The sequence below is a fragment of the Convolutriloba macropyga genome, chromosome 10, assembly GCF_964194025.1.
Source record: "Convolutriloba macropyga chromosome 10, txConMacr16.3, whole genome shotgun sequence".
Classification (NCBI taxonomy): domain Eukaryota; kingdom Metazoa; phylum Xenacoelomorpha; order Acoela; family Convolutidae; genus Convolutriloba; species Convolutriloba macropyga.
Genome location: NC_134477.1, coordinates 13,299,350 through 13,314,718, shown reverse-complemented (window position 1 = coordinate 13,314,718; position 15,369 = coordinate 13,299,350). Strand labels below are relative to the sequence as shown.

Genomic DNA, 15,369 nt, shown 5'->3' with positions numbered 1-15,369 from the left:
CAAATTCTTTGAATTGTAAAAAACCAAGAGCACCGCAATATAGCTACGCTCAGCTTACAGCTTCGCAGCTATAAAAAAACACTTAAGAAGGTGAAAATTTCTCTTTGGACCAGTGGTGCCTTAAACAGGTCAATCTTCCGTTGCAGATTGAAGTGGCCATTGTCACAAAGAAATGAATAACGGATGCCAAAAAAGAAGCCGTCGTTAACCATCAAATTTTCAGATCCTGTATAATACATACGCACAAAAAAATGAGTACAGAGCTATTACCTTCTTGAATTCCAACAATCCCACCAAGGACTTGAAAATTCTAATTCTCATTAATACCATTCACAAACTTCTCAGGGATAGCGCGTACGCAGTCCCACACTAACAAATTGTGCGTCCGAGTTTCAACACTTGGATGAAATCGCAGAGGTCAACCTCCACGCAGTGCAATGTGGAGGCCTCGCCCTGGGCCACCCCTCTGCTTGATCAGGGGACGGCCGACGCCAGGTAAGTATGAAATCTTTTTGTCCCAAAATTTTTGAATCTAATTACACTTGGCATACACTCTTCAACTAGGTACAAGCATCTCGTCTACCTCTTATGCAAACTAAATTTTTAACTCTAGATATTCTCTATCATCCGAACCTTCTCCGGCGGTTCTGTTGGTGCGTATCTTCGTAATCTCAATTGATCACTCTCCTTTTTTGTTCCCATAGAAAATACGTTTTTATCAATTGCAAACTACGTTATAACAAGTTGCTTCATAGCAACTTACCAAATCAATGTTTTAAATGAACACCACCAATTCTAATTGCAATGGTAAGACTAGATACCAACGTTCTGTTCTAATGGTAAGGCCACGATACGTAATTCTTCTCTATATACCACATTTTGCCGTGCTTCAAATATAGAATATAATAGTAGAATATAATACATGGTCGCAATGTAATACTATGTGCTCAATCTATAAACATTGTCTAATATGATCTGGAGTAAGGAAACAGGGGACCACTGTTCAGGGACAAGGAAATTTTATTCTCTTTTTCTAGATGGTTCTTTTTTCGACAAAATTGAACCAGCTCGTGCTAGCTTTCTTTGTCCACGAAAGGCAAGGCTGGAGTATCTAGATTCATCGACATTTTCAAAACATGCCTCAGATTTCCGAAAAAAGCTATGGCAGCTCAGTTGATCTGTAGTATAAAAGAAGTGCTACAAAGCAATCGAACTCAAAATATAAATAGACAAAAAATTAGATTTCATCCTTAGTTTTCCAATCTAAAATGCTCAAGTTAACAACTTTTTCCAAAAACAATGTTTCAAACGAATTGTAAGCATGCATAGCAGGGTACGGGAAAATAGCCGCCATATTGAGGTAGTGATTGAAACAGAAACAAAAAAATTCAATGAAACAAAAAACTGACAAAGTACAAGCTATTTCGATTGAATTTTGCCGTTAGTGACACTCCTAATTCTCAATGAGAGGATACTGAGATTAGTAACTTGGCAATAAACATAAAACCTGCAGACTAAGACTGATTAGAACAATTTTCAAATACCCGGCTTCCAAAACTGCTTCATGGGTTAGTTTATGCCATTTCTATTTTCGATTTCCTTTTTTGATATTGACTATTTTTTTAACAGTTAAAAGTCTTGTGAGCAGAATAAACAACGAATGTAACTTAGAGGAGCTTAAATTTCACGTAGTTAAAAAGCGGCAAAATTGTGTCAAGCTAAGCAAATTTTTCTTTGGCGAACTGAAAAACAACACAGGAAGACTCCAGACCCAAATTGCAGTCAAAATTAACGTAGGCAATATCCAGCTCCTCTCTATTGTTGAAAAAATGCTCATTTCAAAATAATAGTTAAAATTAGAATAACAAATGACCGGGAAAAATATTAGGCGAAAAGCAAAATCTTAAAGCATTTTCTTAAAAATTTCAGTGCCCACTCCGAAACGTTTTCTTTTCTAATAAACTGTGTATATAATCTTGCAACCTCCTCGTAACTTTCCTCAATTAACTATACGAATCAGTTGTCGTCCACTGGTTGTCACTCACAAGAAAGAAATGAAATAAACAAAAATTAAACATACAGAAATGAAAAACTAAAACATAACCGACTAAACGTCGGAATTGCTCTTGAACGACTAGTGGGAGCTCTAATCAATTGCAGCCTGCTTCAGTCGGGGGGGGGGGGGGGGGGAGGGGTAGCCTAAATGGGACTAAGAAGTTCTATAGTGGGCTTCAAATAACCATATTAGAGGTTAGCATATACCACTATTAAGATTTAAAGTAAAAAAAAATGACACCAGTTTCGGCGCACTTTTTATTTGACTTTTAGTATTAAATTGCCGCCAATTGAGTTCAGCTGCTTGAAATTGTGATTGAGAGAGAATTTTAGATCACGCGAAATGCAAAAAGTCAAGGGCGTAGAAGTCACTCGAAAAGTCAAAACCGTCAAGCGAAAATTTTGCATAAAAAAAGACACACATGTTTACAATAATTGCTATGAACTGCGTTCAAGAGCAATTAAAAAAATCGGCAATTTTCTTACTTCAAAAAAGATGGCCGATCAAATCTTCAAATACCCTTTTAGTATCAGCGACTCAAAAACAACTTAAGATGCCCAGCTTCACACGCGAAAATATTAAGAAATGCAAAAAGAAAAGAATTATTCAGAAAACTTCAAAAATTGACAAAAAATCATTTTCTTTGACAAAAACGATTAACACTGATACCAATCAAATCAAAATATCAACAAAACCAATAGAAAAATCCAACAAAATGTCAAAACCTGGTTCTCATTGTATGTAGAGAAGTAAAAACGGTGTCAATCTAAATGCAAAACCGCTAAAAGTGAAGAGAAAGGAAAAGAATTAAAATTTGAGATAAACAGCAATATTTTATTTTTATGTAAAATTCATAATGCCAAAAACTAACAAAACCTGGAAAAATCAGTGCCGAAAAGCATCAACGAAATATATTGGCCACGCAATCCCATTTGGAAACACAGAACTGGAAGTACCCGGCAATACTTGCTAAGAACACATTAAAATCACCGTTAAGTTAAAACTGAGAAAAGTAAAAACGCCTACTATCTAATCCAAATGGTCGAAACCTCCGGAAATCACATTCAAAACCTACATGCAGCCTAACTTAACAACTTGGACAAGAAACTATGAGGTCAAAAAATTATTTGAAAAACGCACGTGAACAAAAAAATTAGCAAATTAAACAACTAAAATTTTTTTTACACCTACTCTTCTTGCTCTATAAAATGGGATATGAACAGAAAATTACTCTTTTCGCACTGCTATTCTGTTCAATAGTCAGACCTAAACTCTTAGTCTTCATGTGCGGCATTTCGTGTTTCAAATACACTCCAACAAGTTTATCAATAAAAAGGACGATCCACGAATACTACTCTTCGAGTCGTAAAAATGTACGCCCACAATAGTAGACCTCTGAGATGAGCCATATTGTTTATTAGCAACAAAAACAAAAATAGTTTGACTTAAGAATGGAAATCCGATGAAAAATAGACAAAAAATGGGACAAGACAGTGACTTACGTATTTCAACAGAGAGAATAGATCCAACAATCTTCTATTAAAAGAAGTACTAAAAAATGTTTTTCCAACAGCACGATTTATCTTTTAACCAGTTAACTCCTTCCCTTATTTCTGTTTATTATCAGGAAAAAATGAACACAAAATATGAATTAGACAAAATTTTGTCAAAGGTGCAGTATTGAAAAATTTTGCATCAAAGTTCTCAGAAAAGTGGACGGGTATATTTCTTCTATTTTTTGAAGAATGATTGCATTTCCTTTGGCCGCAATAACTCCATGTTTAATGTTTCTAGAAAATAGTTCCTTTTGAAATCAGGCAGTAATCGAAAGCAGCGAAACCGTCCGAGAAGTCAGATTTTTGAAGATTCTACAATGCCACATTCTGGCATTGTAGAATCTTACCTTTGCAGAGCTCTGGAATCGAAATATGGAATTAGACTGGTAGGAGTACTCACCTCCAGTTTCCGTCCTGGTAGAGGTCAAAGAACTGCAGAAACAGAGTCACAACCGCCATCACTGGCTTCACCACACAGAACTGCAGCGTTGCCTACAATATACAGAATGCTGTAGGATAGAGTCTATTTATCACTGCAAATAAAACAAACATAGCCGGCTGATTGCCGGAAAATAGCCGCGAGAGACGCTTGTGGCGTTACATGAATTGAAACAACTATAGAAATAAAACAGACATATCGACCACCAGTCCTTTAATAGACCACTAGACATTTTATGTTAGCTTCGGACTGTCATTTTTATGAGACACATAAGCTCTATAAGGAGAAAGCCCTAATAGGGCTTTTCAAAATTAGGATATTTTCAGTTCCGACCCCCCCGGCTTAGTAGGCGCATATTATTTCCACCCCCCAGATGCACGTGCAAAATTTGTTACATAGCGACTTACTATGTAATGGCACGTGCTCTGTAACTGGGGGCGCATAACGTAATGGGGGGCACAAACAGAAAAGATCCCAAAATTAATAATCGAAATCAAAAACTCAAGACTCTAATTAATCAAGAATTAGGGCATATATGTTTGGCACTACTTAGATGCACACTATCGACCTTTAATAAGTAAAAGTTCAGAAAATTTAAAGTTCCATAAGTGAGTTCAGAAGTAATTTTTTGAGTGAGGTAAGTCATTGAAAAAGTCAATTCCAAGAAGTCAGGGTAAGACGAAACAAAATCTGTTAGACGAAGTAAAAAACATAGCAGGACAAGTCCAGACGTACAATTCAAAGAATTTTCATTGACTAAACAGAAAACTAGACCTAGAACGGACTATGAATGGATTGAAAAAACCATTTAGAAAAAAATCCGATCCAAAAAATCGAAACAAAAAACAGTAAAAATCGAAGTGAAATTGCCGCATGTGAACAAAAAACCACTAGCGAGAAAGCGAATTTTTGCTCAAACACCGCTTTCTCACTACTTTAAATTTAGAGCGAAAAATTTCAAGCCGCAAAACCACTCGCTTTTTCGCTCCACTTCCTCTTTCAGCGTGACCAAAATCACTACTCCAATTTGACTTCAAAAATCATGAAAATGTGTGAACAGATCTTTAAAAAAAGACAGCGCCCCAATATAAAAAAAATAGGAGCGCTATAATAGCCACCTGGAATTGAGGACGCGGCTATTAAACAATCCAATGAAAAATGGACAGAAAAATTTCAACTTAAGTTTTGCTTCTCAGAATTATGCTGCAAACGCTAAAAGTAAAATCGTTCTCCGTGTAAAAAATTGCTGGAGTACTGGAATACAAAAAAGATTCGGCAACTTCTGTACTTGCCCAGCAACCATCTTTGTTTTTTTTCCGAACTCAGCTTCGCTCAAAATAAAACCGGTTACTGTCCGCAGAGCTGCTCGCATCTCACCTAAAGGTTTTTTTTAGATAAATCAATGCCTCAACTTGCAGACAATGGAGACAAGATACAATAGGTAATTTCGATACAGTAATTAACATCAAATCCCCGGCGTATGCCAAGCCGATTAATGTTCAGGAAAGTGGCGTCCACTATGAGTAATTTGAGGAATGACGTCAAGAAAACTAGACAAAAGCGAACATGTACAGATGCAAAAATCTGAAACTAATTCAATTTTTGTATCCGAACTACTTGGAATATACAACAGGAAAGATAATTTGAAGATTTTGGCAGGATCAAGACTCGAGGTCAGATCAAAATGAAGAGACAAAGTAAACTATTTGGAAAGTGCTCGATGTTACTGATATGACTGCAGCAATGATATATCGATAAAAGTTAACGAGAAATATAGATAAGTTAATATAATAGGAAAGAAAAGTGATATAAAAGATAAAGACGTTAAAAATTTTAGAATTATTTAGCATGCTAGCAAAGCAAGAGAGTTTCATGGGAGCGTTACTCGCGTATGAAAGAATAGTTGTTCCGTCTAAAGAAGGAGCGGCATGTTATAGAAAAGCGAATGGCGATGTTCTACAATATTAGCAATTTGCTTCGGTGCTTTGAATAATTACTGTTGATATCGTTTTTTATTGTTTCCGGAACAACTTTGAGTCATTTAGTTCATCAGAATTTTCTTCACTTGCAAAGCTATGCATTAAAATCTTGAGTCTCCCTCAGACATAATATTTGACTGAAGCATGGTTGTGTGATTATGATAAATGCACACGCCATCTTATAAATAGCTACAACCAGTATTTCGTGAGGTAAATACAGACAGCAAAAAGTGATTGAGTGATGACACGAACAAAAAAATTTCAGGTTTAGGGTATTAGAAATAAGACTTAGAGAGTGGCGGGAGAAGTAGCATAAAACGATTATATGTTTAAAAACTGGGTGATCCTTAAGATGCCAAGAATAAACAGACTAGTTGCAGAAAAACTTGATAGTTTTCAGAAAAACTTGTTGGTTTTGAAAAAAACTTATAAGTGCTTTCCTCCTGTAATGTTATGTGGCAATTCTGTCATCATCACTTTGGACAATAACTTGCTCATTAAAAACTATAGGAACAAAATTTTTGTCATATAAATTCGAGCTAGTAAAATGGGGACCTATACGCTTTTAAACCGTATTTCAGCCACTGAAAAGACAAATGATCCCTGAGGATGTTAAAACTGCTTTCATATAATTTGATAAATTATTTCAGAAAAAAAACAATCAGAAGAATTTCAGAAGAATTTGGCAAAATATGCTGCATTAGGAAAATGAAACGGTTTGAGAATCACTGAAGGAAGTGGAAAGTAGAAAAAATTCAGGCTCTCACAGAATGGAAACATGATCAAAATGAAAAACAAAAGCTCCGGTGGTTCCTTAAAAATCTTAAATCCTTTCAACAGCAGGATAAGAGATCAAAGGAACGATTATATTGTGTTAAGTTCAAACCTTGTTTGAAAAACTCTAGACAGACAAACACACTTCTTTACGAGATTAGTGCAATAAGTTAATCTAACATAGATAAGTACTTTGAAACAACCAAATAATTTGATCATCATTTGTACAAAATAGCGAAGAAGATAAATGAAGCTATCACGTCAGCGGAAGATCAAGATCTACCTGGTATTGAGCAATCATTTTGCTTATATAATAAAATCTTGTTGCGGTCTAGCGCATAAAAAAGAAAGGATCCTTCATTCTAAAGACTCGACTCAAACCTCAGTCTATGCTCTTCATGCATGATTATTTTTTTCTTTTAGTTCCTTGACCATTGTGACAAAAGTACGGATATTATTATACCAATATTGTTCCAATAATACAGTTGTTGGTGATGGTAGTTCAGAGATAAATACCAATCATTACCAAGCTATATCACTGTTAACTGGAATACGTTGTTTGAAACTTTACTATAGAATAGAATGTACACAAACTTCGAAGGTTTTTTGTTCTTATACAAAATTCGGTTTCCGATCTGAACAGAGTATAATTGATGTTTTGGTTGAATTGACTGAAAAACAATAAGTTCGAGTGTTCGTTTTTTCCTTGATTTGAAACAGTCTTCAATACATTCAGCTAAAATTGACTTGTTAAACCTGACTGGAAATAGTCATTTTGGCGTTCATCGGAGGCTTCAAACTCGGTCCTTTGCTACTTCTAGTGTACATGAACAATTTTTTAAGTGTATTTAGCAGCCTGGAAGACTCTTCTTGGTGATGATACAAATCCCATATCTTTAAATTGTAGACGTCCAATACCATCTGTTAGACAACAGAATGATTGTTACATTCAGACTCGGAAAGCAGTGCGTTGTAATATCGAAATATCGGCACTATCCACTCCTTACGTATTACTTCAGAAACATTAAACCTATTACTCAGTATGGTCTGTTCGCATAAGGTTACTTTGGCTATATCTCACCAGAAACAACCCGACGTTGCAGAAAGAAATTAAGCAGAAGTATTTTTGAATTCACTTTATTTAGATAATAGCACAATTACAAGCATTTCTGCAACTCAAAGGAAATGGTTCAATTTCAAAATTTTTTTTAGACGAGCAGATCTTTGGGGATAAATTTGCAAAAATTATCAGCGCAGTTTTTTTCAAAAGTATGATTTAAGTACCATGTCACCAATTTATCCCCCTCAAAAATACTATAGTAAAAATATCTCTACCCCAGGGACTAATTTGGCTCTCCGACCGTTGGTTTTTTAGATTCCTCGAAAACAATTGTGCGATCTGACGAGAGTTTGCAGAAAGACAGAAATTGCATTAATTACTGTTTCTTATCCATTACGTTCTACATGAACTACAAAAAATGTTCCCCTAGCTGTAGTGCGCTTCCTGTAATTCCGTTGCAGCACGAGGTAGTTAGTAGTTTTACTGCATGAATATACTAATCGAGTTGTTTGCGTGTGTACAAGCACCTTTTTTCAAATGGGTTTTGATTATTTAGGTTTTCAGCTGAGCGGTTGGAGTCCTCTGATTCTGTGGATTGACAACTTGTGTTCTCTTAAAATAGCAAAACTTGAGGGTTCAAAATAGTCAACTAAGCATATTAAGCAAATATCAGTTATAGCATGCATCAGTCTAGAGTATTCTATGAGATAATATGAACATGTTTAAATCAGTTTAATTTTAAGGACCGTCCCACTAGCTAAAATTAAAATCAGCATTAAGATGAAAAGAGTAATCTTCGCTCCACTTCATTTCGTGGCCCACAAAAACTGACAATACTCAGCATTTACGAAACTTTCTCAAAAAGAAAACTGGGTTCTGGAAAAAAATGTAAACAACTCTCTACAGTGACCTAGGAGACTGATATAAATTTTTTTACATGAATATAAAAGCTTTCTCTTTTACCTGTTTGCAGAATCTGAGAAAGCTGATTGTGTACTGAAGTCCATTCAACCAACACGTGCAGTTCTTACAAGAAGCACTGAAACAAAAGTATAAAACTATCAAAAAATTTCGAAGTTCATGTTTGTTTTGTGAATGATTAAAAATTATTTTTTAAAAAATATATCACAAAACTGTTAACATAGAATAGAGAAAATGAATAGCTGTAGTTGTATACCCCCTAGATGCAAAGTTTGAAAAAATTGAATTGAGTGAGCAATTATTGCAATCAATTTTATCCATTTTCTTAATTTTCATTCAACCTAATCGACTTCGTTATCTTTATAAAAGTCCACACATCCGTCCCAATATTGAAATATCAAATATTTCGGAGCATTATGACCTTTGAGCATGAAATACCCTCGGCAATTTTAAAGCCGTACTTGAGGCATAACATCAAATTACGGATTTTTGTTATCGCTAAAAGAAAATTGAAAGTAGCCTCATAATTAAAACTCCAACATGCAATGCAGGCAATATTTTGACAATTCCTTAATCTAATTTCCTTTTTATCGGGTTTCGGTCAATTTATCTGTACTTCGCTGTTGACGGAAGTATGCCATTAACACAAAAGAAACCAATTAAACCCCCTTTTCCACTTTTACCATACGAAACAAACATCCGTTCAAACAAGCATGAACAAAAACGTGCTAAAATACATTTCATTTCCCCCTCTTACCAACAAATTGTATACGCTAATACATTGTTTTCCTTACCATCACGTGAACACATTAGGAAAAATATAAGTGAACAAAATTGGAAATTATCGCCTTTCCCAGTTTTCCAACAAATCTTAGCAGTTCGCATTAGTGCAGCGAAAAAGACAATAAATACGCATTAATCCTCCCCATTTCGTTTTACCTCAAATGGGAAGTAAGCTTTAAATGAAGCCTTAAAAAGACCAAAATAGCCCGGTACTGTTTGTTCACACAAGCACATGTAAACAGTCGTAGCGCTCACACACACAGGCGTGTTAGTATAGATTTCATGCCATGAATGGTTGCGTACATTTTTTTACGTATAGATTGTATGCTACATACTACACGTAAGGAGATTTTTAGTCTCACCAACACAGTTAATTATCTTTTCAGGGAAAAACCGGATTTGTTATTTGGTTGAAGAAAACACACAAGCGGATTTTCAGTTTGTTTCATCTGCCCAGATAAATTTTCCTTTCCCCCTTTTTTTCTACCTCAAAAATTGAGTCCCACGTCTTAAGCAGCCTGAGGCAAAATTAACGGGAAAATAGAAACACGTGAAATACGAGATAAATTATATTTTCGTTAGTGTATCTCTTCCTTACAATAGTATTACTTGATTGGAAATTGATGCCAAGTAGCTTCAGTTGATGCCAAATACGAATTTTCTCTCTCTCTCTCTCTCTCTCTCTCTCTCTCTCTCTCTCTCTCTCTCTCTCTCTCTCTCTCTCTCTCCACCCGAGAAAGATAAATCAAGATTAATACAACTTCAATTAGTCTGAACAAATCAACGATCAAGGCGATCTGTGCAATATGGGTACTATACACTTAGTTGAATAAAATGTATGACGTCTTGGGCGAACACATGGCACTTTTTTCATTACTTTCTGACATTTCCCTCCAGCATAACGTATGAAAGAATAGAAAAGGAAGGCATAAAAATAAAAAGCTCACGCAAGCAGATTTAGAACCCATGAAATTAGGTTGTCGATCGTCCAAAAATCGTGGTACTCGCACAGACATTCCATATAGAATATAAGATCAACCTAAGAATTGATCATTACCGTAACCCACGAACTGTGACCCATGATATCCCTTTTAGCTGAAAAGCGCAGCAGCAAACAGGTTCAAACTTAATAGCATCAGGTTATTTCAAGAAACAGATAGAACAACTGGTCACCAAGCAACTGGTTAACGAAGCGCCTCAGATTTCCCGTTAAAGAGGCTTTTTTTAAAAAAGTGATCGCCACTGAAAGATTTGAGTATTAAAAATACAACTCTTTCCCATTATAGCCTCTTCCCGATTTATGAGGACAAAAGCCTTCCCAAAAACCTCCAATAACTGCAAGAATCGAAGCGTACACTTAAGAGATTATCAAAGAGAGGGTACAATGGCAAAGAGACGCAATTTTTCCACGAATACATTACTTACAATGTAAACATGCTTCTCAAGCACGGATACCATGTACGTGCACTAGAAGAACACAAAACAATGCAGTGCATAAGGACGTTTGAGTGCACTAATCAGGATATGCAGGGTTCATAAAACATACAGTGAGACTTCTGAGTGCAATCTTCATTATGTTTATAAATAGATGAGGATTTTGGATATATTCTATTTCGTCCCCATCATAAAAACAATGGGACGGAGGGGGGGGGCAGTATCAGTATAGATCCTTTTTACGCTTCCAAGCGCTACTGCAAAAAATTAAATATTAACTGAGGTCATAAAAGACTATTGGGAGATTTGGGGGTAAAATAGATCCCTATCATGAAATCTTAATGTCATGTTTAGCTGTGTGGGATTTGAAGGAAACGAAACTTGTTATACCGCAATTAAACCAGCGCAAAAATACTCAATGCCAACATTCACTCTAAACCTAAACAAGGAATTTTGTACATTTTGATACTTTGTACACTTCAATATTTTAAATATAAGTATACATCATAATGGATAATCCATCATATTTCTTATTTCTCTATACAAACTGTAATCAAACCAAAAACATGCATTAGTTTCTACGCGCAAGAAAGTGAAAACAAAATATTGTCCAAGGGAAGACCATGGTAGTTATCTCTCTAGTTAATCCACCTGATGTGGTATAGTTACTATGAAAGACAGTGGACACAATGTTCAGGGCCAACATACACGTGTATTAACATTACAAGAGCCGCCAAACACGTTCTTCAACATTTGCGTAGTGTTTCCATCATCGTAGACCAAATCGTAGTGTTTCCATAGTCCAGAACTCAAATTCATGATCTTAGAACAAATTATGAGGTCAACAGGGTCAGTAAAATGTCTTACGCAATTGGTTTGCCTCTGATCTCGGCCATGATTGCTGACTCCCCGCCCAGGTACTCGTAGCACAGACTCAGAAAGCTGTAGATCACGAAAGCTGAAACAAAAGAGAATTGATAACAAGAAAAATTTTTTGTCTTGGCATAAATGAGAAGATTACAGTTATCGAAAATCACTATGTAAAAAATGGCGGAAGTTGCAGCAAACAAACATGCCAATTCTGCGCTCAAGGTTGACAACTACAAAAATAGCACAAAATTGGCAATTTGAATGCATTCGAAGACGTACACAATTTTGAACGTTGCCACGGTAAAATTGTAAATTGAGGGGTTGGCTTTGGTAGTCAGCTTAGACTGAGGGAGACTATCTCCAGCCAGCGAGGGTCCTATTTCATTTCACACTGTAAAATTACACAATGGCAGTTCGGTGGTTGGGTAGTGTGGAGAGGGAGGGTGGCAAGTAGGGGTTGCGGGGGTCGAACCGGAGGAACCGCCCTTCACAAAATTAATTTGTGTCTCCTCAACAATTTAGGTGAATCGCACTTAAAGATTAGTAAGATTCTAATGACAGAACGGCATAGACCTAATGCTTTAACTGTTTATCCCGTTTAAGACCAAAATACCGCAAATTAGATAGCAAGAAGAAAAAAAAGTCAGACGAAACATCAATAGTACAAAAAATCACAGTAAAAGACAAGCAGAACTAATATAATAATTGCTTTAAAAATTTTGACCATTTTACTAAATTTAAATTGGGGATCCATCACATTATGAAAAGCGCATTTGTTGACCATGCTGACTTACAGAGTTTACATCTTAAAACGTCGTCTACTGCCTTCAATGCAGTCTCTGTACCCAATACTGACGCACCAAACAAATTCGAGTGCGTAAAAACTGGTCAATTGCATACGTAAACTCACGTTTAGACATGTCAAAGCCGATAATCCTCATTCGCATCAGATGATTTGCGGCTCGTTGAGAACGAGTCAAAAAGTGTTCATCCGTCCCAAATTTATTGTTTTTTGAAATTTCAAAATGTCAAAACTGATGAGTTCTTGATGTCGAGCAGACAAAAGTTGCATTAAGATTCGAATCAATAAAACCGTTTAGTACTTTCCATAGAAGGAGTAGGTCTGTTCGTATTAGCTGAAAAGAAACCGGCAAGATGTCCAAGACTTGTTGAGTGATTGCTTTCTTAAATTTTTAGCAATTGATATCAAAACATAGCCGGCACATTGCCGGAAAATAGCCGCGATAGACGCTTGTGGCCGTCCATGAATTGAAACAACTAAAGAAATAAGATAGACAGATCGACCACCAGTCCTTTAATAGACAACTACACTCTTTGGGTTGGATTCGGACTGTCAATTTTTGACATATAGTCTAGAGGGAAAAAGCGCTAAGAGAGCTTTTTCAAAATTGATATTCGAAATCAAAAGCTCAAGACTAATACTCAAGAACTAGGGCATAAGTTTGGCACTACTTAGATGCCCACCATTTTATATTCATAAAATTTAAAGTTCCATAAGTGAGCTCAGAAGTCATTTTTGTGAGCGAGGTAAGTCACGCAATTGAGACTAAAAGCAGAAATGACGTCAGACACACAAATTTTAACTGCAAAGCAATAGAAGTTACTGAAGTCAATTCCAAGAAGTCAATTCCAAGAGGTCAGGTCGTAAGAATCGTCGATGGAGACGAATTAAAAAAACAGCAGGACAAGTCCTGACGTACAATTCAAAGAATTTTCAATGACTAAATACAAAAACTAGACCTAGAATGAACCTTGAGTGAATTGAGAAAACTATTTTTAAAAAACCAGATAAAAAAAAGAAAAAAAAACAGAAAATCAATGTCAAAATGCCGCATTATAACAAAAAACCACTAGCGAGAAATGAAAATTTAATTCAAACAAAAAACTAGGCCTAGAATGAGCTGTGAATGGATTGGGAAAACCATCTAGAAAAAATCCGATCCAAAAAATCGAAAAAACAGTAAAAATCAGAGTGAAATTGCCGCATGTGAACAAAAAACCACTACCGAGAAACCAAATTTTTGTTCAAACACCGTTTTCTCACTCTACTTTAAAATTAGAGCGAAAAAAGTTCACGCCGCAAAAACCACTCGCTTTTTCGTTCCATTTCCTGTTTCGGCGTGACCAAAATCACTACTCCAATTTGACTTCAAAAATCATGAAAATGTGTAAACAGATCTTAAAATAAAAAAGACAGCGCCCCAATACAATTCAAATTCTTTGAATTGTAAAAAACCACTATGTCCCCAATAATAGCCGCTATAGCTTCGCGGCTATTAAAAAGGTGATTAAACTAATTTCAACGCTCGATTCAGAGGCGTGATTTTCATTCAATCTAGGTTCTTAAAGGCGACATATCTCGAAAATTTTGAAGTATTCATTCACAGACTTCCGTTTTGAAAATCTGCTGTTTTCAGATCGTCCTTTTTCCACATAAAGCATAAAGGGAAACAATTTTGAAATTTCACAGCTCTTCCCGAAAATAGAATCACTATCGTTTTGCTGTTGACGATGGTAAAAAAAAATCACAATATGAGTTCAGAATTTTCACTGTTCGTTGTAGTTTGTTTCAATACCTTCGTAGCAGTCCCTGATGGCATTGAAGTAGATGAAGACATTGCTGCGATTGAAACAGAGAATAGAGATCCAAGAGGACAGGGTGTATATTGGCACGATCAGGAGTATCCTCACAATCCATCTCTGCTCATTCGCGACAGTGTAGTTCTTTAGATGCTGATAAATCTGAAAAATAAATATTTTACAAACTCTGTCCTTCAATAAATCATCCAATGAATACCTGTACAGCCTAGTACAGATGATGCCCAATAGAGAGACTAATAAACACTTTTGAGACTTATTCTGATAAATTTTAACCACTCAAATTCTATCGCACACCTGATAGGCAGTCACACAAACAGCTAAGATAACGAACACTCCCGTGATTAGCTCTGCTGTCCAAGTCTGAAGAAATGTTGAACCGTCAAAGCCCAGAACAGAAGACTCCGTTGCATTGTGATGAGATTCGTCTTTATTTTGCTCAGAGCCAACGGTGTCCTTTTCCTCTGCAACCATTGCTAGAATTATCTTTTAATCACATTTCCCTGAAAAAATTGATTGTATTTTCCTGCTCCTTGAAATTTTTCAACTGTCCTTTTGATATTCACTTCGGTTACTTCTCCAAGTTGAACTCATTTTTTCAACATTTACAAAGGCGAGGTTCTTGAAATGAAAGGTAAACAGGGAAGCTCTGCAATGCGCGTTCACAAATAAATATCGACTCCACCCGTCCACATTTTTACCAATCTATCCACCGAACGAGGAAGAGATAGATTGTTCGAAAAAAACTGGTGTATTTATAAATAAAATCGTCTTAAGCTCAGACCACTAACAAATTTAAAAATATGCCTCATTAGAAGACCCATGATACCTACAACGAGACTAAGAGACAAGAAAAACAACACCAAAATAATAATAAT

The 15,369-nt window shown here is 35.9% G+C and overlaps 1 protein-coding gene and 1 non-coding gene across 7 annotated transcripts in view; both read right to left on the bottom strand.

Moving 5' to 3' along the window:
- LOC142348634 (transmembrane protein 184B-like) overlaps positions 1-15,021 on the bottom strand; it is a 61,784-nt gene extending 46,763 nt beyond the window's left edge. For 5 of the 6 annotated variants that reach the window (XM_075400045.1, XM_075400047.1, XM_075400048.1 and 2 more), the window contains exons 1-6: positions 14,789-15,021; positions 14,470-14,635; positions 11,870-11,960; positions 10,994-11,035; positions 8,828-8,903; positions 4,013-4,104 (exon numbers count right to left, since the gene is read on the bottom strand). In XM_075400045.1, the coding sequence (XP_075256160.1) occupies positions 4,013-4,104; positions 8,828-8,903; positions 10,994-11,035; positions 11,870-11,960; positions 14,470-14,635; positions 14,789-14,965 (644 nt within the window). In that variant the 5' untranslated portion in view covers positions 14,966-15,021. The remainder of the gene's footprint in view (positions 1-4,012; positions 4,105-8,827; positions 8,904-10,993; positions 11,036-11,869; positions 11,961-14,469; positions 14,636-14,788) is intronic. The other variant, XM_075400044.1, reaches the window with a different exon arrangement.
- On the bottom strand, positions 342-503 carry LOC142348849 (U1 spliceosomal RNA). Its single transcript, XR_012760779.1, has one exon. It is a non-coding gene; the product is annotated as a U1 spliceosomal RNA (small nuclear RNA).
- Positions 15,022-15,369: the final 348 nt, after the last annotated feature.